Raw genomic sequence first — 27,428 nt, forward strand, 5'->3', positions numbered from 1 at the left:
CCTGGGAATTGCCGGTTTTCACTACCTGTTGTCTTTAAAACTATAACGAGTAAATTAGTAAAGAGAAAACGAAAGGGGGTAAGAAAGACCACCACCCTGTTCTTCTTAAACTCCGCTTTCGCAGCGCCATAAACCCCAGTAATATCAACTCTTTCATCATTCACATTTCTTATTATTGTGTATATGCTCACCTTACACGTGAGAAGAACCGTAGGATATAAAAACCCGGCCAAACAGGTAACAAGGAAAGAGCTGTTTCGTCAAGATAGTACGGGTCGACGTTTTGTAAATTTGGAGTCCCATTCTCTGTGTTAGGATCAGAGGAAGCGACAAGCACATAACAACGGCAGACCCTCGATAAGACTAAACGTTAACTTCTCCGTCTCTGTTCTTACGCAACCACGACGCCATCGACGACGTGGCCTCAGCGGTTGGGAGCATCATATACACCAAACGTAACGCCGGAGCGTGAGGTTTGGAAGATATCATGAATTCTGCTGCGAGTGAAGAGCAAACTAATGTGTTTCTGATGGCCATTCGGCCCGGAGGAATTCTGTATCCTCAACTTCAGTGTGCACCGATGGAGGTTTTGTGTTGCCCGCGGCAGTCGTCCCTTGTAGAAACCGGGTTTGCACCTTATCTCTCGCTTCCTGCGCCTGTTGAGAATTCGGTTGTTACGCTTTCTATCAACGAAACGACATTTCACTTGACATCAACACAACAGGAAAAGGTGTCGCAGGTCCTTCGTGAGGAATTTCTCGTGTATCACACACTGCGTTTTGCGAGTGTTGCCTCGTCTTCGTTTGTTACTGGACGTGGACACAAAGGTGAGTTTTCTTCTGATCTGAAGAGCATAGCACGCTTTGGCCGTATCGGTGCCTGCGCGGTGATTGGTGACTCGATTACCGTTCAGCTGCAACAGCGAGAGGAAAGGACGCTCCCCGATGGAGGCGTCAATGTGTTCATTTTGGAAGAACCCTTTATGGATGCAAGCGAGAGGCAGAACTCTATCGCGGCGCTAAAGCGTGCAGTTGGTTGCTCAGATGATGGCTCTCCACAAAACGCTTTGGGGAGTAGTGGTGGGGCGTCTCCTTCGGGTCCCATGCAAGGCCGAGAGTGGCGCTACACGCGCGAGGCCATTGAGAGCTATCGGAGGGGTGTCTCAAAAGAAACAGATGAGCGCTTTGCCGAGTTCCAGCAGCTCATGAAGAAACCTATGTGCTTTCCCATAGTAAAGACACTTTCTGGATTCTTAGAAGCAGTGGATAAGCGAGACAGCCTCCAGATAAAGAGTTCGCATGTCACACACGCAATTACACTTTGCATGAACCAATGTAGGCAGATACCACTCCTTCTGGACGACTGGGAGAAGCTTCGCATCATCGAGGAGGGACTTGAAAAACATATAATGACTAAGTTGTTCAAACGTACGTTCGGCGTTTGCCCAGAAGAGCAAAAGTGTGAAGCGGAACTCAGCGAAAAGTTACACCGGTTGTCAAAGTCAGTTAGGGCACAGGACCTCGAGGCACTGGAGGAGGTTGAGAGCCATAATTGTTGGGAACAGGCAATGTACGAGTTGGACGCAATGAATTTTTTTAAATCACCGAGAGGCAAGTTTTTGTGCAGCCTACGTGCTTATCAGCAACTTACTGAAATAGTGAGAGATACTGTAGCAGAGATTAAGAAAGCAAGGGGCAAAAATCCAAACAAAGCTCTTGATGCTGATGACTTTGGGGCGAACGAATTTCTCCCTTGCTTCCTGTTGCTGGTTCTCCGTGCGTGCCCGCGTAACTTCTATCTGAATGTGCAATATGTGAAAAACTTTCACAGCCCTGACAGAATGACACCAGAGGAGAGTTACTGCCTTGCTACACTGGAATCAGCAGTGAGTTTCTGGCAGTCATACTCCAACGCAAGCACAGGCACGGTAACCCCAGCATGCGCAGTACCTGCTGCCCCTGCTCCCGTGTCGTCGGCACCCGTACCTGTTGTGGAACCGCAATTACAACCCCAAGCTAACTTCTTGGATAGTCTATTCACCTCTCCAGCCTCTTCTATCATTATTCCAACTTCTGGACCAGTGGATCTGAGTTCCTCGTATAACTTTGATGACTTCTTTAACGGCGGTGGGGGCACTGTTCTAACGCCCCCAAAGAAGGAGAACAAAATTAATGTGACGAAGTTACTGCTGGACGACAAGAAGGCATTTGACGATCTCAGTGTAGCGGAGCTCCGCGCAGTCGTGGAGGAAGCGCGATCTCTCCTTGCAGAGAAGCGGAACGCCCGGTCGTAAGGCCACGATAAGGCGTGGGGAGAAAATTGGACGTTCTTTATTTTTGAAACTGTTATGTTTCTTCAGTTGCCGCGGTTATTGCGGTTTTTGTACTATAGCGACTATCGGCCTGTATTACCTCCCGATTTGTAGGGCATAGGTGAGCCACTAGTGTGCTTTTCCCATAAAGCAGTTGTGTTGAAACCGTCCTCGCGTGCACCTCCCACACCCGTTTTTTTTTTCATCCTCCAATTTTGGTTTGGCCTTCGTGTACGACGGTGTGGCATCTTTTTTGCTGTGCAAAATGTGTGTGTAGTCCGTCCACGGTGCTGAAATGGGGAGGTTACTCTGTTTCCTTTCGGTTTTCCCTTCTTGTGGTCGTTGCTCTTTTACCACACTTCCATCACTGCGTGGTGAGCGAACGTAAACCCACGTACTCATCACTGTTTTGTTTTTGTCGTGACATACTTCTTGCTGTTGAAACTATTTCTTGTGCATATATATATGTGTGTGTGTGCTTGTGTGTATTTGCGTCCTTCAATATGCCTTCTTTCTTTTCCCTCCTGGGAATGCACCGTGCTAACTGTAACAGCAGTGATGATGGTTTGCTGTCTTGATGACTTGTGCTGTTGTTGTTGTTTTTTCCGAACTGGGTTTCCCCTTTTTTCGTGATTTATAACAACATAGTAAAAGGAAGAACCGAAGTTTCTACAAAATTTTTACACATTAATACTCGCAACGTTACGCCGCGCACGCATTCACTTTCGACCTGCTTTCATCTCTTCAACGCTGATGTCCGCCGAGGCCGTAGCAGACCTGGAGAGGCGTGCCGCCGCCGCTGAAACCGCAATTGGGGAGTTGAGTTTGCGACTTCAAACAATGGGCTCGAGTGTCGGGGCAGGTATTGAACCAAGGCTACGAGAACTGCTTAAACTAATGCACGAAGACCGCGCAGAATTTGAGGCAGTGCGGGCCCAGCGCGATGAGCTGAAGGAAGAAAACGAGAGACTCAAGATACAAGTGGCAAAGCATGAGTATCGCATCAAACACTTATTGAGAACAATAGAGGAAATCTCTCCGGAGGAGAACTCGTAGTGATATGAAGTAAAAGGGAGTGCATGCGTCACTTTATTTTCATTCATCCACAGTTGTGTTTGGATGGAAAGAGGCTATCGTGGTCGCGGCAAAGCTCTCCCCACGCCATTATGATAAGCTTCTTCAAACTCTTTACCTTGTTCACACCGGCGGTCCATCACGTCCAAGAAAAAGAGTTAAGCGACCACCCATGTTTCGTAAACTATACATTGTCACCTTCCTTTAACGACACGTACAGGGGGAAATGTGGACGGGACACTGCATGGCCATGTGTAGGGTGTATGATCCCGTAGCTCACTGCACTTCCTCACTTTACCAACTTTTTCTACCCTATAACGTCGTGTTTATGTGGCCTGTTGTTATGCTTCCTCCCTTTCTCCTCTCCTCTCCTCTCCTTCCCCCCTTCTTTTGTCTTTTTAACATTTGCCTCTGCCCGTCATTTCCCCTTTCTATTTAGTAACGATAATGAAGGCGCTTGAAAGCTGGTGCGGTTAGAGCACATTGCTTGGGTTGGGAGAAACCCCCTCACCGTCGTCCAGAGCGAGGTGGCGACGTGGGGAGTGTTGGTGGGGAACATCAACGAAACATTTTGTGGATGGTTGCAGCAATGTGTATACATGTATAAATTAGAATTGTTGTGTACTTGGATTGGGAGTTGGTTTGCGGGCGATACTCCAAGCAGGAGCACGGAGAGGCAGGGAAAGGAAAACATGCAAATAACAAAGCCTTTAAGAGAACACCAAGAAGAGTGGGTGGGTGGCGTAATTTCTTCTATATGTTTTATCGTCAGACATCCTCTCGGTACTGTTTGCCGGTATTCGGATATGATACCGCAAGTACTGTGCGTGTATATGTGTGTGTGTCGGCCGCAGAATAGTGGTGGTATGAGGAAACGGGGTGTGATAAACACTTTCATGCGACTCTTGTTGTATGGCAACTTACCCAGTTTTACGTTGAGTAACCACCACATACACGTGGATGAGTATGTGCCGTTGTTGTTACTGTTTTTGGCATCTTTAAGTTATCTGCTTCATTTTATGGTTCCGCTCCCAGGTGCATAAACAATCATGCGTCTCATTTATTATGTTTTGTTGTTTGTTTCATGTCCCTTACTCCCTTCGTTTTCTTTTTTTACTAATTATTACACTTAATAGGCTGTGAGAAGTCTGCAAGGAGGCACCCACAGCAACCGAACCGAAGAGGAAGAAGAAAAAAAAAAGTGGGGCGCACTGAACTGGGTGTTCCCGTTGTTTGGGAGCACGTGGAGTGGGAGAAGCTTAAGGGTTGAAGAAACAGAAAAGGGTGCGGCGAGACACGTGTAACAAATCACGTCTACCCGCACAGCAACACCAATAGTAGCAGCAGCGGTAACAACAAAGGAGGAAGAGGGAAGGAAAAGTTGTGTGAAGGACGGCGCTGCGCTGGAAGGCGACCGCGGGGAACGAACGGAATCAAAAAGAAAGCAAGAAAAAAAATAAAACCCCGCGAAGGACAGGCGAGGGAGTAAAGGCAAAAGCGGTACAATATAAGAGTTAGGGAGTCGTATTGTGTGGACAGCAGCAACAGTTATAACAGCGGGCTGTGTCGACAGAACTAAACTCGCATATACACACACACAAAAAAAAGAACACTCTCATACATTCGTCATCTTCCATTTGTCTTTCTTCAGGTGTGCTCGTCCGACTCTCGCCTCGCCGTATTCTTGCAATTGTCCAGACGCACTCATTTGTACCCAATACACTTACAGCCATATATTTATACACCCGGTTGTTAGGTGCTTCCAGGGTGAAAAACGGAACGTGGAGAGGTAACGGTGACATTTTCCTTCCCCAATCGACGTTGAGCACAAAGGGAAAGGGGGAAGGCATAATATTTTGTTATTGAACGAAGCAAAAAAGAAAGAAAGGGAGGGGGACAAAGGGGGTTTGGTTTGTTTTTCCGTGTTTACTTTGATCTGTAGGATTATCTGTTGTTTTCAGTTTGTTCCTTAGTTTTGTTTTTTGCCGCATCCAGTGTGGAGCAGCTAACGGTTGTATTCAGGAAGAGAGGAAAGGAGTGAGTCAGTTGGAGAAAAGAAGAAAAGGGAGAATATTAATATTAACCAAAATAAACCGACGACAAAGTGTTTCCTTCTTGGGTGGCTTTATTATGTTGTTGGGGTTGAAAGATCTTTTTATTGTACGCGGGGGAGCTGCCCACAGGCCAACTCTTCAGTGTGATGAAGACGGTTTCGTCGTGTACCTTATGCTTCTTGTGGCTTATTGCATTTGTGTTTGCTTCACCACATGGAACTACGGGAGGACATGCTCTCCGGTTGTGTTGGAGACCATCATTTTACTTGCGCGAGTTATGGTTGGAAATAGTGAATTGTTGTTCAAAGGGGATCAAGCTGCAGCGTGGGCTGGGTTTGGTGGCCCGCATCGGTCTCCAAACGGGGAAACCTCTTCGCACGGTGTTGGGTCGCAGCAGCGGCGAAAGGATCGAGTAATTTCAAAGCCCACGTTTGCCCCGGTGCCGTTTTTTTCAGTTTGTGCTGCGGCGTTTTTGATTGTATCTGCTTTTACTACGTTGTTCTGCAAGACAGATGCTTGTTTACTGCACTCCACCCGAATTGCATTTGGTCTCAGCATGGTAATCATGCCCGCTACTCTCACGGGTCGCAAGGCGTTCATGCTCGCGGGGGGTTGTTATCTCGTATATGTGTTTTGGGGGCCTTTCGCCCTCTATATCCAACAGTTTCAAGAGTCTGGTACGCACACTTGGTGGCACTCTCTTTACTCCCGTTACAGCACGGCCCTTGCACTTACTGTGCTGCTGATGGACGTTAGAGATTTCACCCAGTGCCAGTTGGGTAGAAAGTGTGTGGCGGCTTTTCCAGCGCTAGAGAAACTGGTGAAAATCATTCCAGATTCTTCGTCACATGGAGATGATAAGGTCTGGGGGGTTTCAATCAGTTATGTGTGTTTCGTGTGTTCCATCACCACCATGACGCTTTGTTTGTGGGCGTCTTCGATGATGCTTGAGAGATCATTGGATGTGTCATGCACAGGAGTTTTTTGTGCGTTGGTCGTTGTACTGAAAATTGCGGATGGCTGCTTAGCGAAAGGCTTCATGAAGGCATTGCGGGAATCCTTTCCATTGCTCACAATTAGTGCTCTTCTGGTCGCTGTTGTTTACTATTGTGTGCCCGTCGAGTCGCACCCGATAGTAGCGGGGAGTATGCCGTGCTCGATGGTGGTTGTTTACATTGCAAACCGGTGCCCTTGTGGTTCATATTCTGAAACGATATTTTTACTTATGTGGCTGACGATGTTTGGGTCGGTATATCGGGGCTCGAGCTTCGCCCATGTGATCGAGGGTCGTTACGTATTTCCTAACCAAATGCTTCACTTGGTTACCATTGGTGTTGGCTTTCATACCCTGTTTGTATTGGGGTTTGCCACTCTCACACAAGGATCTCACCCATGCAGTGGGCCGTTGCTGCCGCTACTTAAAAGAGTGACCGCCATACTGAGGGAGTTGCGCCTGTTGAACAAGGGTCGGTGTGGACGAAAAGAGGAGAGAAACACTCGATCATCACCGCCACCACAAACTGTGGTGGAGAGGTCGCCTCTAAGGGTCGAAACGCGTGGTGCCGAAAAGAATGGTAACTCTACCGAGGGAAATCTCTATGTGATGTCATCTGAGTTGCCTTCATTAACGAAGTTGGTCAAAATGGAGGCAGAACTCAGCGCAGAAATTTCAAGCACGACAGAACAACCCAGCCAAGACGATGACGAATTTTTTGGTGTTGTACACAGGGGGTCGACGGGTGAGGGTGTGAAGCGGTTGGAGTGTTTAGTCGATCACGGATCAGCAGTGGAGAGCACACAAGGAGTTTCACAGCATGAGTCCCCAACTGCCACACCCATTTTGGTACACGAGGGACACTTCAATGAATCTCACATGGACGCGAGAGAAGAAGAGGCGGAAACGACACCAGCATTTGAGGACATTAGGGAAATGGAATGCCCCAAAAAAGAGATGGAGGAGAAGGTGATGATTATATTGGAGGAAAGGCAGGAAAGCAGAGTGAGGGACGTTGCCGACCAGTCGTCAGAGATGGGGAAAAGGAAGTTGTCGGCGAACGGTAACAGCAAGGCGACGTATGCAGAGGCCGTCCTCGAGGATCTACAAGCCGAAACCAAGGCGGCGAAACTCATTACTGCTCAACAGAAGGCGCAACAGCCGGAAGAATCACTTGATAAGCAACAACTTCTGCGAGACTCGGGGCTTTCCGAACCGAAGAAAAACGTTTTGCGTGCCTCCACCTCCGCAGAAGGATCGCTTAAAAGGAGTGGTGATGCTTCTGAGCGTGTTCCTGTGGGGGCGGTAGTGAAGATGTCGCGGCAACACCAAGCAGCAGCAAAATCGAAGAAAGAATTAACCGTGCCATTGCCCAAATGCATGGTGACGGCGCAGGAAATGTCAAGCACACCAGCGCTGGTAGCAGCGGATGTGGCAGCTGAAAGGCCTTCAAAGAAAGAAGTGAAGCACGCAACAACGCCTAAGCGCAATACGGCGGAGGTCGAGGCAGAGAAGCAGAAAGGCACTGCAAAAGGTGTTAATCAAAAAGGTGGTAAAGTCCTTCAAGATGAACCTGCGAAGAAACCTCGTGCAGTAGCGGACAGCTTGAAACAGAAGGAGAAAGTTGAGTCAAGACGACGGAAAGACGAGAAGGATCCGACGCGCTGTACTTCTGACAGCAAGCCGAAGCAATTTATCCCTTCACTTCAGAACATTGGGGCCCAAGTTGGTGATAATTGTCGAGAGGACGGGAATGCAAACGACACCAAAACAACAACTGCAACTGGTGTTGCAGCGGACCAGCCATCCTGTACTTCAAAGAACTCCGCGGTTGCCAGCGAAACACGTGAGTGTGTAGCCATCTCTATACCGCAACCGCGTTCCTGGAGCAGCCCTGCCCAAAATACATCGCTAGTGCTTAATCCCATTGCGGCGGAGGCAAATTCAAGGAAAACCACATGTTGGAACACTTCTTCAGTAAATGACGGTTGTGAAGCTGCCGGTTTTGGCGATCAGATTTCCTTATTGGGAAAAACATCATCTCCATGGGAGACGCCTCCCTCTCTCGGGGAGAGCCCTTTGGCCGAGTTGTCGCAACTGTACCTCACTGCGGGCCCCATGTGTGAGGCTCCACAAGGGGAAACAACACGGTCCATACCTTTGGAGGCACGCAACGCGCTGGAAAACTTTGCGAAAGCGTGGGAACCCCGCGAGAACGTTACACATCTACCCCGGGAAAGTGGTTTGGAGGGTGGTTCCCCACAGAAGGAGGGAAAGAGAAGGCAATCTGTCGGGGGTGTGTGGGCGGGAATTCCCCTTTCCGTTGCAACAGATTCCAAGGGTTTGCAACTCGTAAATCACGAAGCAGCGAGCTCACCTAACATTTTCAACGTTTCTGAACCCCCTACGACCATGTCAAACAGTGGAATGGCTGAGGGTTTGGAGCACCAAACGGCACCTTCATCGGTGGAGGAACATCACTTTGCACGTCTCCAATACCCAGCCGCCCAGCAAGCACAACTGCTCATGATGGCAGACGGGCGGCTGGCAATGTACCCTGTGTATTCCCCTCCTTACGTGCATCAGGCTGTTGTTATGTCCCCACCGCATGGCGGTGCTGCGGTGCCCCACCACCACGTCCAACATCAACATTCGCTTGCTTTTTATCCGCAGGTCGTTGTGCCCGTGTCACAGATGCCCTCTGGAACGTGGTCGCCCTACGCCCAAAGCCCCGGAGTTCATCAGTAGCGCGGTCCGTGCATCTAATATTTTAGATTGAAGTTGGACGGGGGTAAGCAGTGTCCACGAAGTACATTTTTGCGTACTTGCATATGTATGGAAGGGAAGTTGAGTGAGGGAGGGAGGGAAAACAAAAAGGAAAAGCACAGGTGGCGATGTCCTTGGATCTGTATTTGTCTCTGCAGTGTATCATTTGTTGTGTTAACTCACCCGTCTCTGCTACCGCTGCTGGTTTCGTGGACGTTCCGCTCGTGGGAAGATGTACAGCCCGATGTGTCGAACCGAGCATCTACCTCAATGGCAGGTGTGTGTGCGATTTCAAAGGGATTATTACTTACCTCTCCGAGATGGTATTAAAAGGAGGAGTCCTTTGCGTTGAGGAAGGACGGGGTTAGTCTGACGGGCTGGCGCATTGTTAATTCTTCTTCGCTGCACTGTGGCACGAGGGTCTTTGCAAATTGCATGTGTGCGTTTGCGTTTGCGCTCACGTGTGTGTGTGTGTATGTGTGTGTGTGTGTGTGTTATGTAAATATGTAAGCACTCGGACCTTTGAAGGAGAGGAGCAGGTGTACTGGGAGGTTACGTATATGTGCACATATATATTACTCATGTATACGTTACGAAGGTATTACTTGGACAGGTTTATGCGGACGGCAACAAGAGTAAATGAGCATAAGAAGGAAAAGTTAAAAAAAAAACAAAGAAAATAAAAAACAAAGGGAATCTGAACGCAACTTTTTGTACGTGAAGGGTAGTGAGGAAGGAGGTGCCTATGTAAACATAGAGAATTTTTTTTCTGAGGAAAAGCCCTTCATTGTCACTTTTTTTTTTGCTTTTCGGTCCCTACTTTCCTCTTCCATCTTTTTATTTTTGTTCACCGGTGATCGTAACCTAATGTGTTATTGCTCTCCTCTACGTTGTGATTACACTTTCACGGATGTGTGATGGAGGTGGTGGTGGTAATCACTCTTTTTGCTTCCTCATGGTTTGTAAACTCGCGACGTTTCGAACACCTCACCCCATTTTCTGTTTTTTTACAGCGGTTTGTGGCTGTCATTGACATCCGGTACTGCTGCCACGTGCCCAAGCTGGCCACAGTGGTGCCCACACAACAAACCGGATGGTGTGTTCTCTCGTCTGCGTGTGAAGGAAAAGGGAATGTAAAGAGTGAGGGGGATTCCACGCAAAAATTGTGTGAAAGGGATGAGATTGCTACGGGGTGGAGGGGCGGTTGCAGGAACGAAGGGAAGGAGTGGAATGCGATAAACCACCAAAAAAAAGAAAAAAAATAGGAGTTTTCTTTTTTTTTTTTAATTTTCCCTTTCGTTACTACTTCTCGCGTATTGAGCAATTCTAAAGTACACTCGGTTGATGGTGGGATAGTTTTGTTGATGGTTACTTGGAGGAGGAGAGAAATCTGTAGGGAAAGCGTGGGTATGTGTGTGCATGAAAGCTTGAAGTATTTTGAAGAGTGATACAATGGTGCCCATGTACTTCGTAGCTAACAATATACATATGTACGCACATGCGGAAGATATATCAACACTGGTGAAGCGAAGGGCGGCGAAGAAGCTGCAATCCACACGCCAATCACTTTGTTGGTATCCCTTTTCTACTGCTATCCCGCGAGAAGAGGAGGAAAAAAAAAGAAAACAAAAAATGGAAAAGGAGACGGGGGAGTCACACGGCATGCTTTTCGCGTACCGCACAGATGTTTTCTCATTTTTTTTCTTTTTCGGAGCAGTTGTTGACTCTTCAATGACTTTACGTACACATGCAAGATTAACACTCTCGCACATATCACGTGCGATACCTCATGCTCAATTCCGCATGTGTGATGTTTGACCAAACCTCGTCTCGTCTTGATCGAGTATGTTCGGCTTTACGCATTGCATCGGAGCATGCGGGTGGGTTGCTATGCGGCCTGTTGGCATGGTTATTGTGGTGTGCAGGCGGTGAGAGTGAAAGTAAAGAAATTTATATAATGTCTGTATAGTGGTATATATATGTATATATATATATATATGCACATAACAGGGAGTAAGTTTCGACTATATACATTGATTGATTGGGAGGGGAAAGGTACAATGGAGTAAAAGGTGGAAGGAGAAAGGAGGGGAACGTGTGGAAGATTGTTATCCGAAAAGACACCAATTTACGCTCAAACGTACGTGTCGTCTTTGTTTCATTTTCCTTTAGCTGGTGTTGTCCATTTTTTTTTACCTTATTTTTCTTTCTTGTGCACATTACTTTTGTTGTCGACTACCATCCCTTTCTTATTATTTTTTTTTGATAATTCTTTCTTTTTTTTTTGGGGGGGGGGAGGGTCTTTGTTTAAACGGTATTAATAACGACGAACAGAGAAACTTGACTGCACAGTTTGTTTTCCAACCAGTGGTGATTGATCGTTTCGCAGGACAGTAGGTCCACTTTGCATCGAACGGTACGTGTGGATTAACTTCTCTACCTGATTTAATCTCTTGAGCACACCCTCGCTTCTCATTTTTCTCATCACATCCCTCCGTCAGGTTGGGTAAAGTACCCTCAACCCCAGGAAGCAAACAAACAGGAAGGAGAAGTTCTTAGTTCATTGTTCTTTTGTTTATATATTCTATTTTGGTGAGGAAAATGTTGGCGTTCCATTGGCGGTACACGCGTTAGGCACGCAGATATTACTGTAGGTGCGCTCGAGTGGATTGGACGCATTGACTATGGAAGCAGTTTTGCTTATTACTATTTTGTTAAAAGGGCATCATCTCAACAAATGTTTATATTATTTTGAAGGTGTTGACTGGATTTTCGGACTACATGTGGAGTGACGACGCTGGGTAAATGATGAGCATTCTTACCACAGGTACGCGAGGAAGTTGTTTGTTTTGTTGTTGTTGATGTTGATGATGCTGTTTTCTTGGTCTCTTGTTGTCCTGTGATTTACTTTCATCTGTGGCGATAATGGATGCCTTCTTCACGTATTCTGCAGAGTAGGTCACCATTTCTGGTCTATCACGGAGAATATTTTGGTAGGAGTGAGCGAGTATATATTGTCGCAGATGTTGTGTTGAAGGGTGTCAAATAGTGTTAAGCACCTCCCACGCGCGCATTTCCCTCACTGTGTTCGAGAGGGGGGTGGGTGAAATTAAACAGTGTTATGAATCGTCACCGATCCCTGTGAATTAACTGTAATGCGATGATCGCATTTACTACCCGGACCCCGTGTGTATCTTCTTCTTTCGTTTTCTTTCCAATTTGCTTCCTCTGCGCAATGAAATTGGGAGCTCACGTGCGTGTCCGCAGCGGGCGTTTTTTTTTTTTAACGCAGCTCGCTCCACTAGTTAAAGGGTTTCACTTGTAATTGTGTAGGGAAGGTGAATAGGAGGGCGTACACTTGTTTCTTTGTGGAGGCCCGCTTTGTGGGGAACTCCATATCGGAGAGGGAAAGCGCGCCGAATTTAATCCGATTGGAACGGAAATTTTTCCATTTACTAGCAGATTAGCAATCTTTCCTAACAAATGGATCTTGACAACGTGGTTCTTGATGATGATGTGTTGCTCGGAGATGGTGTAGCCGCTTCCGTGCCGCCTCCCCTGCTGGTGTCGGCGCCCGTGTTGGACCTTGCGATGCATCCAACACTTCCGTTATTTGTTGCTGGTCTGGTGACAGGTGATGTAGAGATACACGAATATTGTGGGGCAGAGACTCGTCATCGTCCGACATCGCAGCAGTACTTTACAGACATGGACACCACACATGCGTTTAGCCCTTACAATATTCGTATGCACCCTCGTGGGGGTGTGACGTCTATGGAATTCACAGAAGACGGGAAATATCTTGTTTCGGTGAGCAGCGACCGCACAATTAGTGTGTTTGACTGTGTGACTGAAAAGATGGCGTTGCATATTGCTGCAAAAGAGTCTGACACGTCCGCAGGGGCACCGGCAAAGGCAAAGGTCAAGGAAACAAAAGAAAGAGAGACAAAAGCGAAGAATAAGGTGGGGCAAAATGACAATCTTGTTAAGTCTAAAAAGAAAAAGAATCCCCATAAATTTGGCATATCCGCGGTTAACGTGTGTGATGCAAACACAATAGCCACGGGTGATGATGACGGCATGATTGTGCTGTGGGATATGAGGAAGCGGAAGGCTGCTCATCATTACCACGAACATGGCGACTACGTTTCACAAATGGTCTACTTTTCAGACATTGAGGAACTTGTATCGAGTAGCGGTGATACCTGTCTAGGGGTGTTCGATATGCGTGCTGGAAAAATTCGTGATTACAGTGAGAAACGTAAGGATGAGTTGAATTGTTTTGCGTTTGTAAATAACACAGCAAGCAATAGAAATACCTTCATCCCGAGCATCATATGTGGTACACCGAAGGGCTGCCTGCCTGTGTGGAAGTTTGGCTCGTGGCGCCGTCCGTACGATATGATGGATCGGCACCCCGCAGAATGTGAAAGCATCATTTCGTTTAACAACCCTGATAGCCCCTTTAACCACAATATTATTCTCACTGGCGCGTGTGACGGCCTTGTACGTGTCCTTGAAATGTACCCTGTTCGCCGTAATCTCTGTCAACTGAGTGCGAGGGATTTCACTTATTCGCATCAGAGTGCACTTGGCTGTGGTGGTAGCAGCAATAGTTACGCGAACACGGCGGTCCGACGACAGAGGGGCAACCAAGGGATTAGCCGAATGCGTTTAAGCTTTGATTCATCCCTACTAGCCGTCTGTGGGACCGACAACATCATCGACTTTGTTGATGTTGCATTTCTTTCAAATGAGAAAGAGCTGAATAAACTTCGGTCACAAACGGAGCAGCGGCATTTGGAGGTCCTGAAGGAAGTAGAAGAGGAACGGAATAAGGAGGCGGAAGAAGATAGTGACAGTGGTAGTGATGGCAGCAGCAGCGCGGAGGGTGTCGTCTCGGTGGAAGACACCGTTGGCAAAAAGAGAGGGAGGGATGCAGAAAAAACAGAACTGGAGAGTAACGTTGGTCGTGGGGACGGTGTTGACGAAGAGGAAGCAGATGTCGAGGTTAAGACGGAAAGGCAGAAGAGACGTGAAAGAGTTGCTGCTGCTAAGTGGTTGAAAGTGGAAAAGAAGAAGAAAGTTAATTTCACGTTTGAGAAGCGAAGACGACGTGTTCACGGTTTCTTTGGCGATCTTAATTCCTGAGGTGAGCCATTCGACTCAACCTGTTGCGCATCTGAAACCCGACGACTCAATGACGCCTTCACCCATCCACTGTAGCTTCATGGTGAGCTTATTCGGTTAAACTTAATGTCCAACTAATTGCAAATAATAAACAGCATAAACCATGAAAATAACGAAGGGACATGTGGTCGGTTCCGTCGTTCTTGTGCCGTCCTTTCAGTAGTTGTATGGGAGGGCTGTAACCAATTTTTGAAATGTATTATGTGCACCTTGGCAACCCCCTGTCTGGTGTGTTCGTTAACTCTGGTCTTCGCTTCACCGTGATTTCTTTACTTCCTTATTAATATTATTATTTTGCTTTCAATTTGTTCGGCAGTCGTTAGCTGTGACAATGCCACCTAAGAAGGACGAGGCAGCGCCAGTGAAAAAGAAAAAGGAACCACCAAAGGAGCTTTGTGGCTGCGGCGTCGACACTTATCGCCCACCACCAAAGGGGAAGAAAAAGAAGAACCAGCTTCCCATCGAGCACGCACCCGGTTGCCCTTACCAACGAACTGTATGCACCGCCTATCCCTATCTGCCCCTCTGTTCCGTTTGCCTCAATCCCTGTAAGTATTGCTTGGGAACTAATAGGTGGTGCCCTCACTGCTATGAGAAGCGCTGCATCAATGTGTATAAGCGGGTTGTTCATGGCCACGAACGGCTGGATCCGCAACGAAGCGCTTCTACTTTGGGCATGGTCCCTGACCCCAGCGTCGGTATGCTGGACTCACGAAGCCGACCTCCGAAGTCTTCATCTCCGCGTGAACTGAGGGCAGACAGATCTTCGTGAGGGAACGATGTCGGTGGATGGGTGCATCAGGGCACTTACGTGGAATATCACGAGAGGGAGACGAATGACGATACGGTTGCGGAGAATGGCACATGGAAGCGGTGGGTTTTCCATCCAACATGACTCTTGTTTGCATCAAAAAAGAGAGTCCGCACATGTATATGTCTGTTTCACAAATAGAAATGTTGGTGAGGCTCAACAGCTAGGGTGCCTTAGATTACTGAAAAAGTGGTGGTGTGTGCGGTTTCTTTTCGATCACCGAGTGTGATTGACGCGAAAAAACGCACGGAGATGCTCCTGTGCCTCTGTGCATGTATCTTGTTATTTAGCGGTCGCTTAACTGTTTGGGTGACGACAACGTACAATGACAATGAAACCAGCTTGAGAATGAAGGTGGGGATGAGGTGGAAGAATAACTTAGCAGAAAATTTAAAGTTTCCTGACAGACTGGCATTCTTTTTATTTGAGACCCATATGCCGTAGACTCACGGTTATACTGTACACTCATCCCCCTTTATGTCAACCTTTGGTAAAGCATGACACTCTGATGGCAGGTGTGGCTGACAAGCCAAGGCATGCGTTTTCTCCCACTCTTGTGCTTCATTAGGCAGGGACCAGGAGAGGGCAATTAGGCATAATTGATATTTCCCCTTGAAGTGACTCGATTAACTGGGGTTCAGAGATAACCCAGCCACCAGCGAGTCGTCTGGCCCGTGTGCTTGACGCGATAAGAAGGGTAGGGCACATATCAATCACAGATTTAGGAGGTTTGACACTGTTGGAGACAAAGTGATGTCCGTTGCGCTCGACGAGAACACCGTTTCGATCCCCCTGTGGCCAGTGAACGGAGTGCCGACGAGGTCGACGGGTCAAATCCTGCAGGCCACGCTGACTGGTAAGGAGACGCCACGGTTCACACTAACGTTCTTTGATCCCCAGAACCCAACGACGTTGTACGCATGTACCAGCAGCTCGCTAGTTTATGCGTTTTTCCTAAACAAAAATGTGGTCAGATTGTTCATAGCCCTTGAATGTGCCATAACGGCCATGACATGCTTTAGTTGCTCAGGAAGTTCTTTATTTGTTTGCGCCACTGGTGACAATTCTCTCGTTTGGGTCGATTGCGCCAGCGGCCGGATAGTGAAAAGAATGAAGACACCGCACCAACACGCGGTCAACATGATCAGATTATCGCATGTAATTGGAGACCACCGGTCTATCGTCACCGCATCACGGGAATCACTGGCTGTTTGGGATGTAGCGCGGATGGCGTGCCGCATGTGCAGTAATGGGAAATCGACCAAGGAAAAGCGTGAATTTTTGAGTATCCATACGGGCCGACAATCACTGTTAACAGTTGAACGGTTCGGTCGCGTAACAATGTGGGAGCCATCCACATTATCGCCAAGTAAGTCCATAATGCTGGCTATGCAGCCACGCGCGTCTGCTTTCTGCCAAAAGTGTTTAGCTATTGGTGGACCGGGCCCCCTGGTCGGCCTGCTGGAGGTGGAGGGTTTGACTCCCATCGGGTGCGTTCAACTTTCAACAGCACCAGTGGCAACACGGTCTCTTTTTATTATTAACGACACTCTTCTTGCGTGTGAGCTAACCAGCGGAACGGTAGTCTTCGTTGTTATCGGTAATTACACAGTGTCATTTTCCCTTGATGCACCGCATACGGGAGCAGTTCCAAGAAAAATGACGAGTTTTTCTCTGTCTGGGCCATCGTTTGCCGCTTTTGCGCAAGGAGAGAAGTTGACAATCTTCCATTTGCCTACCGCACGGCAACACTACGTCCACCGAGAGCGATTAGGAGGTGGTTATTCTGACTCAACGTTGCCGGCTCGGTTGCATTCGTTCGTGCAGGGGAAGAGCAACGCATACAGAGAGGGTGCATCACGAACAAGCAAAAAGTGCGCAAGAGACGAGAACCCTGGCAGTGACGTGGAACTTCCACGACCTAATCTTAGACCTGCCGATAAGGACGTGAATAAGTGGGTTAAAGTGAAGGCGCTTCCTGCTGGGGTGCAAGATGAGGTCAAGTCCACAAAAGGCAGCGCGGGAGGTCGTGTTGAGCCCCTTGAGCGTACAGGAAAGGATCGGAAGGTGGAGAAAGGCATCGGTCCCAGACCAAAAGGTGGAGTAGAACTGTCACTAAGACCCTCCTTAGACGAGGAGTCTCGCAAAGCAAATATGAACCACCTCCAGCAGCTGTTGCTGCGCTACGGACTTTTTCCCGATACGTATCGTGCGGTCACATGGCGGTTCTTGCTGCAGCTACCCGACAAGCGCTTTACAGCGTCGCAGTACGCGCAGTTGGCAAGTAAGGGAACACACCCTTCCGCGCATATCCTCATGAAACCGTTTCGTCTTGCCAATGATGGTGTTCAGACTTCAATGGAAAAGGCGTTGTCTGTTTTGGTGTGGCACGTGCCCATGTTTGCGGCCATCCACTTCCTACCCATGGTTGTATATCCTTTCTTGCACCCTTTCGAAGGTGACGTGCAGTCAGTGGTAGAGGTCGTCCTAGTCTTCTTATCGAACTGGGGGAAGGAGTTTTTTCAGTTTTACCCGCAACAGCCCGTTGCCCTTACTACGCTTTTAGACCGTCTCCTCCGCGCGGAGGACGCAGAACTACACAGACATCTTTCAATGTCCGGTGTTTTGGTAGAAGAATGGGGATGGGAGCCGCTGCGGTCAATATATAGTGATACCGTGAAACCTGCCGAATGGTTGCAAGTACTGGACCACACCTTTTTCAACGAACCCTTATGGTTCTTTCTTTTCCATATTCGCTGGATGATAAGCATTCGCAGTGACATCATGAAATTTCGAGATCAGAGGGAAATTATGAACTCTATTTTGACTACACATGACGTCGATGTAAACCGCATTATCGGTGAGACGTACCGCCTGCAGGCACGCTGTCCTAGGGGGGAACTGACCAATCCCTACAGCAAACTCGAAACCCTTGCGAACTATGCGTACCCTACGTTGTGGAAGTACAATGAAGAGAATGTCGAAAGGAAACTCAACGACATGAAATTATTGCAGGAGCAAATAGAGCGGAGTAAGGCCTCCAGTCAGGAGATTGCGAAAATTTGTGACCAACTTGCCCAGGCTGATGTTTTGGAGGAGGTATACGTCAGGAAACAGCAGGCAGAGGCGGCGGCGCGCGTCAGCGCCAAGGCGGATAGTTGGAAGGGCGAGGTTGCACGTGAAATGGAAAGGCAATACACCCGCGACATGGAAAAAATGCTTCGTTTGCGACAGATGCGTCAGCAGATCGAGCAGTCCGGCCGTTTAGAGGTACTTAACGAAGAACTGGAGTGTGCCAACATTCAGGTCGACCACTTACATGAAATACGCCAAAGGGAAGCAACACACTGGACGCTGGCAGACCAGCTGTCAGAACAGGAGTTACTGCACCTCGAGGAAGCAGCCCGCAATCGGCTGAAGGGGGCAAAAAAGGCCGTTGAAAGCGGCACCGTGGGGGCCGAACGGTCACCAGTGACTGATGGTGGTGAGTTCGGGGCAGTGAAATCAAGGATGACAACAGCAACACCAGATGTAGTAAGTGTTGTCAGGCCCCTGTCCGCATCTCCCGGAGAACAGCAGTTAACTTACGACCTCGGCAACCCCATGAATGTTTATCGGGCGCTACAGAACTCCGCGGCACGGGAAATGGTTGGTCGCCGGATACCTTCAGAGACTGGCGGTAAACGAGTGCAGCGTTCTTACGATGATACGCATGTAGCTGAGGTTGTTTCTACCGTCGGTGCTACTTTTCAACGGCAACATGGAGACCATCTCATAGCCGCTTTTGGCAAAGCCAGTGATAGTCGCAGTGAGAGGGGTGCGGCTCTTTACGATAACCTCCTTCCTCCGGGCGCATCACCGAGCGAAACCCAAACGTTGTGTTCATCAGACCTGAATCGCCACACAACCGAACACCGGCAGACGAGTGAGAGTTATGAACCGTCGTCCGCTGCCACTGTTTTGCTCCGCCCTCAGGACCCTGGTGCGTACCGGCTACAACGCTGTTCGCGGTAGTTTGTGGGCCTCCCCATCGTCGTCGCCTTTCTCACTCGGGGAGTGGTATTCACCTTCTATTTTTCTAATCTGATATACTCCTCCTATAAACTCACATAGACTGGTGGTAACGGTGAAGTTGTTGTGGTCTGCAACAATAACGAAATCAATTTGGGTAGTGAAGAGCCCCTTGCGGAAACCCGAAGGAAGGTGGCGGCAAGGGGAGGAAAGGGAAGGAAACAACAGAGTATATTGCAAACGTTTCCCGGTCTCTCGGTGTTGTTTCCTTTTTATTTTGTGTGCATATGCCAACGTGCCTTGCTCCGGACTCATATGCTTTCTTCTCACCACTCTTGAAGGTATTTAACTCTATGTATCGTCGGATTGGTACGTAGGAACGTGGGGCCCGTAAGACGAGAAGAAAAGTCTAGCTGACATAAAGAAATAATTTTTTTTCAGTGACTACTTGTTCGCTAACAATAGAAAAATATGAATAGCAGTGGTCTTGTTTTGGAACTCCTCTGCAATCTACGATGGGTTTTGTCGTACATAGTACAACGCCTAGACCCAATAGTGGAGAAGCACTACGGGCGTACAATCGAACAAGCGAAACGGATGGAATCTGCAGTGTCTCGATCATTTGCCAATGCACAATCCCTCTCCGATCTTCCACCGGAGGTTCTCACTCTGGCACAGGAGGGTGTGGTTTACCTTCTCGTTGCAGAAGGCGTGCTTGGCTACTGCCCACCCACAATGCATTCGTTTTTGCTTCGCGGAGCATCGTCCTGTGTTTCAGAAGCATTTAGTGGCTGCTTTAGCGGCAACAGCAGCGCTAGTTCCGCTTGTTCAAAGATACACTCAACGGCGAGTAACTACCAGGCTCAGTTTTTAGTTGTACGGTGGCTGACGGAGGAAGGAATCCTGACAGATGAGGAGTTGCTCGATGCGATGGATGAGGGAGGCGAAGTCCCACTGAATAAGCAAGAAAGTCGCTTTGGTTTACATATGGCAATGGCGGAACGCCTTTCAGTCGAATGTTCCTTTTCAGTTCAGGCACATGTCGTTCTCACTCGATCGCTTCTCCTGTACTACTGCTCAACACTGATTACTGTGGAGGACGTTGAATTACATCTCAACTTCCTGGACCCAACGTGCGAAAAGGAATTAACCAACATGGAGAGTGCCCTTTTACTCTGGCTACTCTGCCTACTGAAGAACATGCAGCGGGGAGGGACGATAAATGATCAAGTGTTTCGGGAACTTAAAGGGTCCGCTGATTCCTTGTACAAGACCGTTCAGAGCGGCACAGTATTAGCTCTTGTGATGAGTTTCTACAAGCCACATTTGCTTCCACCGAGTAGTATTGACGCACGTGCAAGCAACCCATCGGAAATGCTGCGGCAGCAACAACATTTCGAGCACTGGGGAAAGACGCTTCGTGTAGCAGAGGAGCTGGGGCTTTCTCCATGTCTGTATGCAGATGAGGCTGGACAATATGGTTCAGTTGTCCTTCAGCTTCATGTTCTTAGATTTATAGGGGAGTTGTTCGCAATGCTGGCCACACAAGCGGAGGATGTAGAAGGTTTTTGTGCTTATGCTGTCCGGTCGCAGAAACTTCACGCCTCAGCTGACTGTCAGCGTTGGTGTAGTATGATGGGTAGCGATCGGAGTGGAGGTCATGCGGATGGGTCGATGAATGTGAATGGCATGGAATCGTCGTGTGAAACCTTTCGAGACGCGGAGTTGTCACAACGCAAAGGTGATAATGAAGACAGTGCCGTTGACCACACGAGGTCTATTAACAGCTCTGTCGTTTATAGTTGTTTCCCCTCCGCCCACAACCGCCGTCAATACGATGTGATGAAAGCGAGTCTTTTACGTAGTGGGGAGAACGACATGGCGGCGCCCAAATACTGTTCCAGTTCTGGGAAGCACTGTGAAGCGCGAAACGTAAGTAGCGTTGAAGGGCACGTGGATTTAGGGGTTGAAGAATCCTTTGCATCGGAAGGTCTTGTTCCGTCGGCAAGTGGGGCCCACCGGTCACCCACTGCTGCTCCTTCGTATGCGGGACTAGTTGATTCTTGCCGCACAAGAACAAGGACGTCTGTTGCTAAAGTATGGTGGAGCAGCGATGAGGGAGACGTGGAGGTGTTTTCGCACTCAACCTCAGGAACGGGGAACGATGTTTTTCTCAACTCCACAATTGTACAAGCTCCCTCCCTACCGAGCAGTGGTTGCGCTAACTCAAGCGTCTGCATGCAGCAAAGAGGATGGAAGCCACGTGACAGCTCGCTCCACCCCCCAGCGCCGTTCAACATTGAAGAAAGTGACGGGAGTGGAGCATCCCCACGCTTTGGTCACTCAGACATGCTATCACCTCTAAGCAGTACCGCATGCGAGGCGGAAGTTGTCGTGGGAATCGATGGATCGCGTATCACATCAGAAAATAGTTTCCGCATCAACACTGTAGAAAGAGGGTACACCCCTCAGGCAAGTAGTTCTGGGCTTTCCCCCCTCACACCTGTTGAAACGACTGACCGTGGTACAATTCCAGTGGACATGGCAATTCAGAAAAATAATGACGCCAAAAATGGCACGTTCCCGCGCGCACCACATAGTGGGGCGCGGGAACAAATGCAAAACTGTCCGCCGAACGATGAATCGGATGATGATGCCTTGCTACGGGAAGTTTACTCACTGTACCCTGCTCTGCCTACTATTGACAGCCGTCAGAAGCTTCTTGAAACATTGGAACACCAGCATGTTTTGATCAAACGCCTTACCCAAAAGCTGTTGGAAGCAAAGAAGGCAAGCCCTTCACCGGCCGGACTTGCTCCACCAGAAGTCGCCGATCCAAACCGGACGCTTCCATCTATCATGAACAAAGCAAAGGAACGGTTCCACCACGAAAGCGCAGCTGGTCGAATGGGTAACGAGAAAATGAATTCCGAAAAATAGCCCACAATATCAACACATTACATTTCCAACTTGGAAGGTGTTTTAACTTCACAGCGTCGTGACGCAGGGCACAAGGGCTGGCGAGATATCGAATGAACCTCCGCATTTATGAGGAGTGGCGAGGAACCGCTCACGTTGTTGTCCTCATCATCAACAATTTCAGAAACGGGAGGTCAGCGGGCGTTTCCTCATATCCGAGACAGGCACGTGGTTTGAAACGTGCATCTGGCTGACGTTGCATGTGTTAGCACCGAACTACCTTACGGCGGTACGTAGCCAGTCGATAGACCGTTTTTTTTTGTGTGTGTGTGAAGCTCACTCTCCATTGGAACCTTACAGATGGGCTTTATTCACTTAACACTTGCTTGTTTTCCAACCTAAGTTACTTGAGTACAAGTTTGTGGGTTTGCACGTGAGCGCGAGCCTCTGTTTTCCCCCACCAAGGGGAAAGTAGTCGAGTGGTTATTTTTGTGGGTTGATGTGCCCAGGCCGACATCTTCCGTGCTGCTGTGCGCCCTTCTTACCTTTCTCACTTACCTTTTTTATTTGGATTATTGTCACGTAGTTGTCTGGTCTTAGGCCACGTCAACAGCGGATTCAATGCCCCTAAGATGCACTAAACCACTGGGGGCGACACCCGCAACGCCAACGGCCCCCCCAACAGGTCGCAAGGGACACCAAGTGGCTATTAACGGTTTCATCACCTGGATACTGGTAACAATGTCGTTGGTGGTGTATTTTCTCTGGGCGTTTATTCCCACATCATTCCTTGACATGGTCCTCGCGAGTTATTACCCTGACAAGTATTGGGCTGTTGCAATCCCCGCTATATTGGTTATGACTATGGTGTACTACTTAACCGTGCATTTTCTGTTAATGTTATACAGGACGGACCCCCTCACCGACGGGTTTTGTGTGGCGCAGACAAACGGAGCGGTGAGGCATGAAAGTATTGAGAACTTGGTCGATGTGGAGGACGGTGTTCCACCCATCACGGACATTCCAGTGAGTGTGGCAAGCAGGTTGTTGTTTCAACCGTGGAATTGATAAGGCAGGGGGTGGTCAGCGAGTATGCGTGAGCATGCACGACTGAAAGTTGGGGAATACGGCAGAAAAACTGTCTTTTCCATATACAAAAATTTGTGCAAACTCTCTTCTTTCGGATCGTGCGGTATGTCGCAACCAGTGGTGCATAGGACACACCAGTTAGAAAATATCTTCTGTTTGTTGTTGTTGTTTTTTTCCACCTGAGGGTTAGGTAGACAAGGGGTTGGCGGGTGAGATTTACGGTGTGAAGTAGTGGAGGTTTGCATTGTTCCCCACTAGTCCACTGAAGGGGTGGAATGCGTCGTTGCAAACTGTGGCTACAAGGCAAGGGTCTAACAACGCTGATCTCTGCTGTCTCTTCATGTCGTGTTGCTCTGGCATCTGAGGACGTGTATAAAATCTGTGCGTTGCTGAAGGCCAAAGAAGATACGCTGCATTTGCAAACGAACCAGAGCTTTATCCATGGACTGCATGTTCAGTACAAAAAACTGGACCCAGAGGAGGTGACACCTTTTCAGAAGTCATTCATTGATGGTACCTTCGCCGCTTTCCCACTTAGCCCTGACTTGCTGGTTGCCTCCTCCCAGACCGGAAAGAACGAGGGTAGTGATATAACCAACATTCAAGCAGGGGAGACAAGCATATCACCAGTTGTCGCCTCCGGAACCGTGGTGGAAAAATGTCCACACGCGGGTTTGGGGTCCGGTGGGGAGACAGAGGTGGAAGAGAGGTTAGCTGCCGTGTGGGATATTGTACAAGAGTGTCAAAAGTCTAACTTCGTTGGAACGGACGGAATACAGAAGATACAAGTACACTGCAAAGCACTGGAGAGGCACTTACGACGAATGAGGCCCTTCGAAATAGTATCCCTCGTTAGGGCCCTCGCCACGATCAACTACCAAGATTATGCGCTCACAAATCTGCTCGCTCGTCGGAGCTGTGAGGTCGCGTCAAAGCTGTCCTCTTCTGAAGTTTGCAGAACCTACTTCAACCTCAGCAAACTACAAAGCCACGACTCGATGGTGGCCTTCGTAAACCAGATTGAGATTCAGATGGACAATTTACATCGTGACCAGGTTCAGTTTGTTGCCATGGCGCTCGAACGCCAACCGCAGATCGCGTCAGCGCCAGCACGCATGGTGCCAAAGCTTTTGGCTAGAGCGGTTACGCTTCTCCACGAAGTAAATGATGCAGCGTACCACAGGTCCCTGTTGGTTGTGGCAGCACGATACAACCTACGACGCCATCCTGCAGTTCCGAAAATAATTGCCAACGTGACTAAACATCTCGGCAGCGTCTCTGACCGCGATTTACTGACCATGCTGCAGTCCGCAGTGGATCTCGAAATTTCAGCGGGTACCACAGGGATGTCCGAGCTGCTAGAGAGAACAGAAACTGCGGTGGATACGGTGGAAGTGAGGTCTCTCGACACACTCGTGGACATACTCTCTGTCCTGCCCGTAGACACGGGAAAGATAATGGAAAGGTTGTTAAACCGTCTCACAGTAGACGCTGGTAAACTGTCCATACCTCAGTTAGCCCTGACGCTCGATCTCTTATCCGGCTATCCGGCTGCAAGGGGCCACCCGTGCATTGCAGCTTTAGCGTTTGCGGCCTCAATGAGGGCCGACTCCTTCGACGGCGAAGCGCTAGAACAATTGCTGCTGAATCTGGGCCAATTGGGTCAATTCTCCGATGACTTTTATGCGTTGGTGCAAGTTTTGCAGAACGTCAAGGGTGGCTTCCGTAGCGCTGAGAAGTTATTCGAGTTGATGAGGTGCTGTACCCGGGACGTTGTATCAGATGTCCGGGGCCAAGACATGATCACGAGGGGGATTCTGGGATTGGCGCCGGGCATGAACGACGAAAATTTATCAGAGGCTCGCAAACTCCTTGTGCAGCTCGGTGTTGATGATAAAAACGTTCATCAGATTATTTTCCGTCGTGCGAAGCAGATCCAAAGAGAGTCAGGTAGTCGGTGGGGTCGCCGCGGTTACGATGTCTCGGGCGACACCATGTAGCGGCAACCACGGTGCTTTTACCCAGCTCTGTCGTTAGCGCCACCTACGGTTAGTATCTGTAGCTTTTTTCCCTGTGGGTTTCACACATTGTCAACCTATTACTGGGCAGCTGTGTCTGTCTCCTGTTTGTATTGGCTCCGCAGCGGTATTTTGATGCGCTGTGTGTGCAAAATTGTTTTTCCCCTCTTTCTTTCTTGACGGGCGTTGCGGTGGCAAATGTACTCGGTTGTTTATTGATTTATTACCACAGTTCCATAGGCTAAAGTCACGCTAGAGTGGAAACTTGTGTTCACTGTGGGCACAATGCTCAACGTTCTCTCGAGCACAGCTTCGGCCGCGCTCGCGACAGTAGTAGTGGCACGCCCCTCCGCACTACACCTCATATTTGAGCGATGCAAGCTGAATCTTGTGGAATTCACGGCTCAGGACGTATATCAAATTTGCACCACCGCGTACAACATGGACACGCTGGGCATGCTTCAGGATCCGGACTTCATGCGTGGGCTTCATGACGCCTTCCGACGCTCGGATCAGACGGTTATCTCCCCGTTTCAGGCGAACCTTATCGCTGATACCTTCCGCAAGGTGGGCATCAACAGCATGCCGAAGGAAGTGTCTGTGCCGGAGGAGGACGCCATTTCCCCCGAGTCACTTATACTAGTGCTTCGCAACATGAACATCACGAAGCAGCGAGATGAGCGAAAGATTAACGAAGTTTTAAAATTGATGTTTCCTATATTAGACGAATTTAGTCCGACACAGCTGTCTCTCACGGTAACAGAGTTGGCGAGGCTAAAGTCTACAAATGCCGATTTCGTGGGTAAATTAGCCAAACGGATTATGGAATATAACGATGACTTAAGTGCACTTGACATATCGTCAGCTGCTGTAAGCCTCGCCTACTGCCCGGGAATATCGCATAATATACTTTACCGCATGATGCAAATTGTAGAGGAGAGGATGGGGGAATTCCAGCCAGAGGATTACATTAACGTTTTACACGCTCTTAACACATTAGGGCCCAAGTTTGTGAATACCTTCCGAAAAATAGTGGAGTGTGGCCTGCAGCATGTGGAAAACATGGATGCCGTAACGTTGACAAATTATATGGTTTGTTTTTCAACAATGGACTACAAGCAGCGTGAACACATTGATATCTACGCAGATGCGCTGGTGGAAGTTGCGACAGACCTCTCTGAAAAGGATCTGGTGATGGCTTTTATCGCGCTCCAGCGACTTCGACTTCTCAGTGACACAATGTTTGGCACCATGGCGTCTTGTGTGATACGTTACGCAGCGAAAATGGACCCGCGTAACATCGCACCTATTATGGACATCTGCAGCACCGTCCCTCATGCATCCGATCACCTCATGAAGGTCCTCATGGATCGCGCTGTCGAGTGTACGCGCATTCTTACAGCGAATCAATTAGGAGACATTCTCGATATATTGGGCCTTTACCCACCAGCACGAGAGCATCCACTTGTACAGCTGTTCGGAAAGCAGGCTCGGCTCCGCCTGGATTTGATGGGCCCCGATGCGCTCGCTAATGCCACTCGGGGGCTGGCGAACCTTGGTTACGCGGACCCGGAGTATTACGCTCAAGCGGCGGAGACGGGCTTTCGCTATGGTTTCAAAGACTGGACTCTGCTGGAACCGATGCTCATGGGCCTCAGCATCACAGGTCAATGCCCACCTACCATGGTGCGAGTGCTCGGTTCACATATAGCGCCAATGGCCCGCTCAATGAGTTTAATGGAAATCGAGAGGGCTAATCGTTATTTGAGGCGTCTCGGCTGCGAAGATGACTTTGTTTACAAGGCGATGGCGAGTCGTGTGTTGCAATTTGTGAAAGAGGTTACGCCTGAAATGCCGGAAGACCTGCAGGTCCTACTGCAGAGGGGGGCGGTTGAGCCTGGAGCTGCTCCCGGAGTTATGTGACAAGGCATATGAACTGCATCTCCGTCGATGCTGTCACTTCGTTACAAAGAGAGGAGAGTTCTTGGAGGGAGGGCCATTTCCTACACGTACCTCTTAGGATATTTTATGTGTGCGGGTATGCGATCTTCTTTTTTTTTTTTTGTACCTCTTTGTGCATTGTCTATATGGCTGTAACAACAATTCCACCTTGTGTTCTTTTTCGACTGCCTGTTACCTAATTCTTCCTCTTTTCTCCTCTCCCCCACACTGCATGTTGGGCACTCGGCTC

General features: G+C 48.8%; 11 protein-coding genes across 11 annotated transcripts, besides 4 other annotated features; all 11 read left to right on the plus strand.

Annotated features, from left to right (window-relative positions):
- Positions 1–487: 487 nt before the first annotated feature.
- On the plus strand, positions 488–2,293 carry Tb10.6k15.0260 (hypothetical protein, conserved; the record flags this gene model as incomplete). The annotated part of the gene is made up of 1 exon (XM_818131.1): positions 488–2,293. The coding sequence occupies one exon, from the start codon at positions 488–490 to the stop codon at positions 2,291–2,293; it is 1,806 nt and encodes a 601-aa protein (XP_823224.1).
- A 470-nt stretch (positions 2,294–2,763) lies between these two features.
- Positions 2,764–2,806: a microsatellite.
- A 258-nt stretch (positions 2,807–3,064) lies between these two features.
- Tb10.6k15.0255 (hypothetical protein, conserved) lies at positions 3,065–3,367 on the plus strand (the record flags this gene model as incomplete). Its single annotated transcript, XM_818132.1, has 1 exon — positions 3,065–3,367. One exon carries the CDS (start codon positions 3,065–3,067, stop codon positions 3,365–3,367), a length of 303 nt encoding a protein of 100 aa, XP_823225.1.
- Positions 3,368–3,742: 375 nt separating this feature from the next.
- Positions 3,743–3,763: a microsatellite.
- Positions 3,764–5,515: 1,752 nt separating this feature from the next.
- On the plus strand, positions 5,516–9,181 carry Tb10.6k15.0240 (hypothetical protein, conserved; the record flags this gene model as incomplete). Its single annotated transcript, XM_818133.1, has 1 exon — positions 5,516–9,181. One exon carries the CDS (start codon positions 5,516–5,518, stop codon positions 9,179–9,181), a length of 3,666 nt encoding a protein of 1,221 aa, XP_823226.1.
- A 479-nt stretch (positions 9,182–9,660) lies between these two features.
- Positions 9,661–9,694: a microsatellite.
- A 422-nt stretch (positions 9,695–10,116) lies between these two features.
- Positions 10,117–10,464, plus strand: Tb10.6k15.0230 (hypothetical protein, unlikely; the record flags this gene model as incomplete). Its single annotated transcript, XM_818134.1, has 1 exon — positions 10,117–10,464. The coding sequence occupies one exon, from the start codon at positions 10,117–10,119 to the stop codon at positions 10,462–10,464; it is 348 nt and encodes a 115-aa protein (XP_823227.1).
- Positions 10,465–11,171: 707 nt separating this feature from the next.
- Positions 11,172–11,198: a microsatellite.
- Positions 11,199–12,682: 1,484 nt separating this feature from the next.
- On the plus strand, positions 12,683–14,350 carry Tb10.6k15.0210 (hypothetical protein, conserved; the record flags this gene model as incomplete). The annotated part of the gene is made up of 1 exon (XM_818135.1): positions 12,683–14,350. The coding sequence occupies one exon, from the start codon at positions 12,683–12,685 to the stop codon at positions 14,348–14,350; it is 1,668 nt and encodes a 555-aa protein (XP_823228.1).
- A 370-nt stretch (positions 14,351–14,720) lies between these two features.
- Positions 14,721–15,161, plus strand: Tb10.6k15.0200 (hypothetical protein, conserved; the record flags this gene model as incomplete). Its single annotated transcript, XM_818136.1, has 1 exon — positions 14,721–15,161. The coding sequence occupies one exon, from the start codon at positions 14,721–14,723 to the stop codon at positions 15,159–15,161; it is 441 nt and encodes a 146-aa protein (XP_823229.1).
- Positions 15,162–15,953: 792 nt separating this feature from the next.
- Positions 15,954–19,214, plus strand: Tb10.6k15.0190 (hypothetical protein, conserved; the record flags this gene model as incomplete). The annotated part of the gene is made up of 1 exon (XM_818137.1): positions 15,954–19,214. The coding sequence occupies one exon, from the start codon at positions 15,954–15,956 to the stop codon at positions 19,212–19,214; it is 3,261 nt and encodes a 1,086-aa protein (XP_823230.1).
- A 468-nt stretch (positions 19,215–19,682) lies between these two features.
- Tb10.6k15.0180 (hypothetical protein, conserved) lies at positions 19,683–22,151 on the plus strand (the record flags this gene model as incomplete). The annotated part of the gene is made up of 1 exon (XM_818138.1): positions 19,683–22,151. One exon carries the CDS (start codon positions 19,683–19,685, stop codon positions 22,149–22,151), a length of 2,469 nt encoding a protein of 822 aa, XP_823231.1.
- A 600-nt stretch (positions 22,152–22,751) lies between these two features.
- Tb10.6k15.0170 (hypothetical protein, conserved) lies at positions 22,752–23,198 on the plus strand (the record flags this gene model as incomplete). The annotated part of the gene is made up of 1 exon (XM_818139.1): positions 22,752–23,198. The coding sequence occupies one exon, from the start codon at positions 22,752–22,754 to the stop codon at positions 23,196–23,198; it is 447 nt and encodes a 148-aa protein (XP_823232.1).
- Positions 23,199–23,494: 296 nt separating this feature from the next.
- Tb10.6k15.0160 (hypothetical protein, conserved) lies at positions 23,495–25,219 on the plus strand (the record flags this gene model as incomplete). Its single annotated transcript, XM_818140.1, has 1 exon — positions 23,495–25,219. One exon carries the CDS (start codon positions 23,495–23,497, stop codon positions 25,217–25,219), a length of 1,725 nt encoding a protein of 574 aa, XP_823233.1.
- A 303-nt stretch (positions 25,220–25,522) lies between these two features.
- Tb10.6k15.0150 (hypothetical protein, conserved) lies at positions 25,523–27,160 on the plus strand (the record flags this gene model as incomplete). The annotated part of the gene is made up of 1 exon (XM_818141.1): positions 25,523–27,160. One exon carries the CDS (start codon positions 25,523–25,525, stop codon positions 27,158–27,160), a length of 1,638 nt encoding a protein of 545 aa, XP_823234.1.
- Between the last annotated feature and the right edge of the window lie 268 nt (positions 27,161–27,428).

Source organism: Trypanosoma brucei, chromosome 10, assembly GCF_000002445.2.
Source record: "Trypanosoma brucei brucei TREU927 chromosome 10, whole genome shotgun sequence".
Classification (NCBI taxonomy): domain Eukaryota; phylum Euglenozoa; class Kinetoplastea; order Trypanosomatida; family Trypanosomatidae; genus Trypanosoma; species Trypanosoma brucei.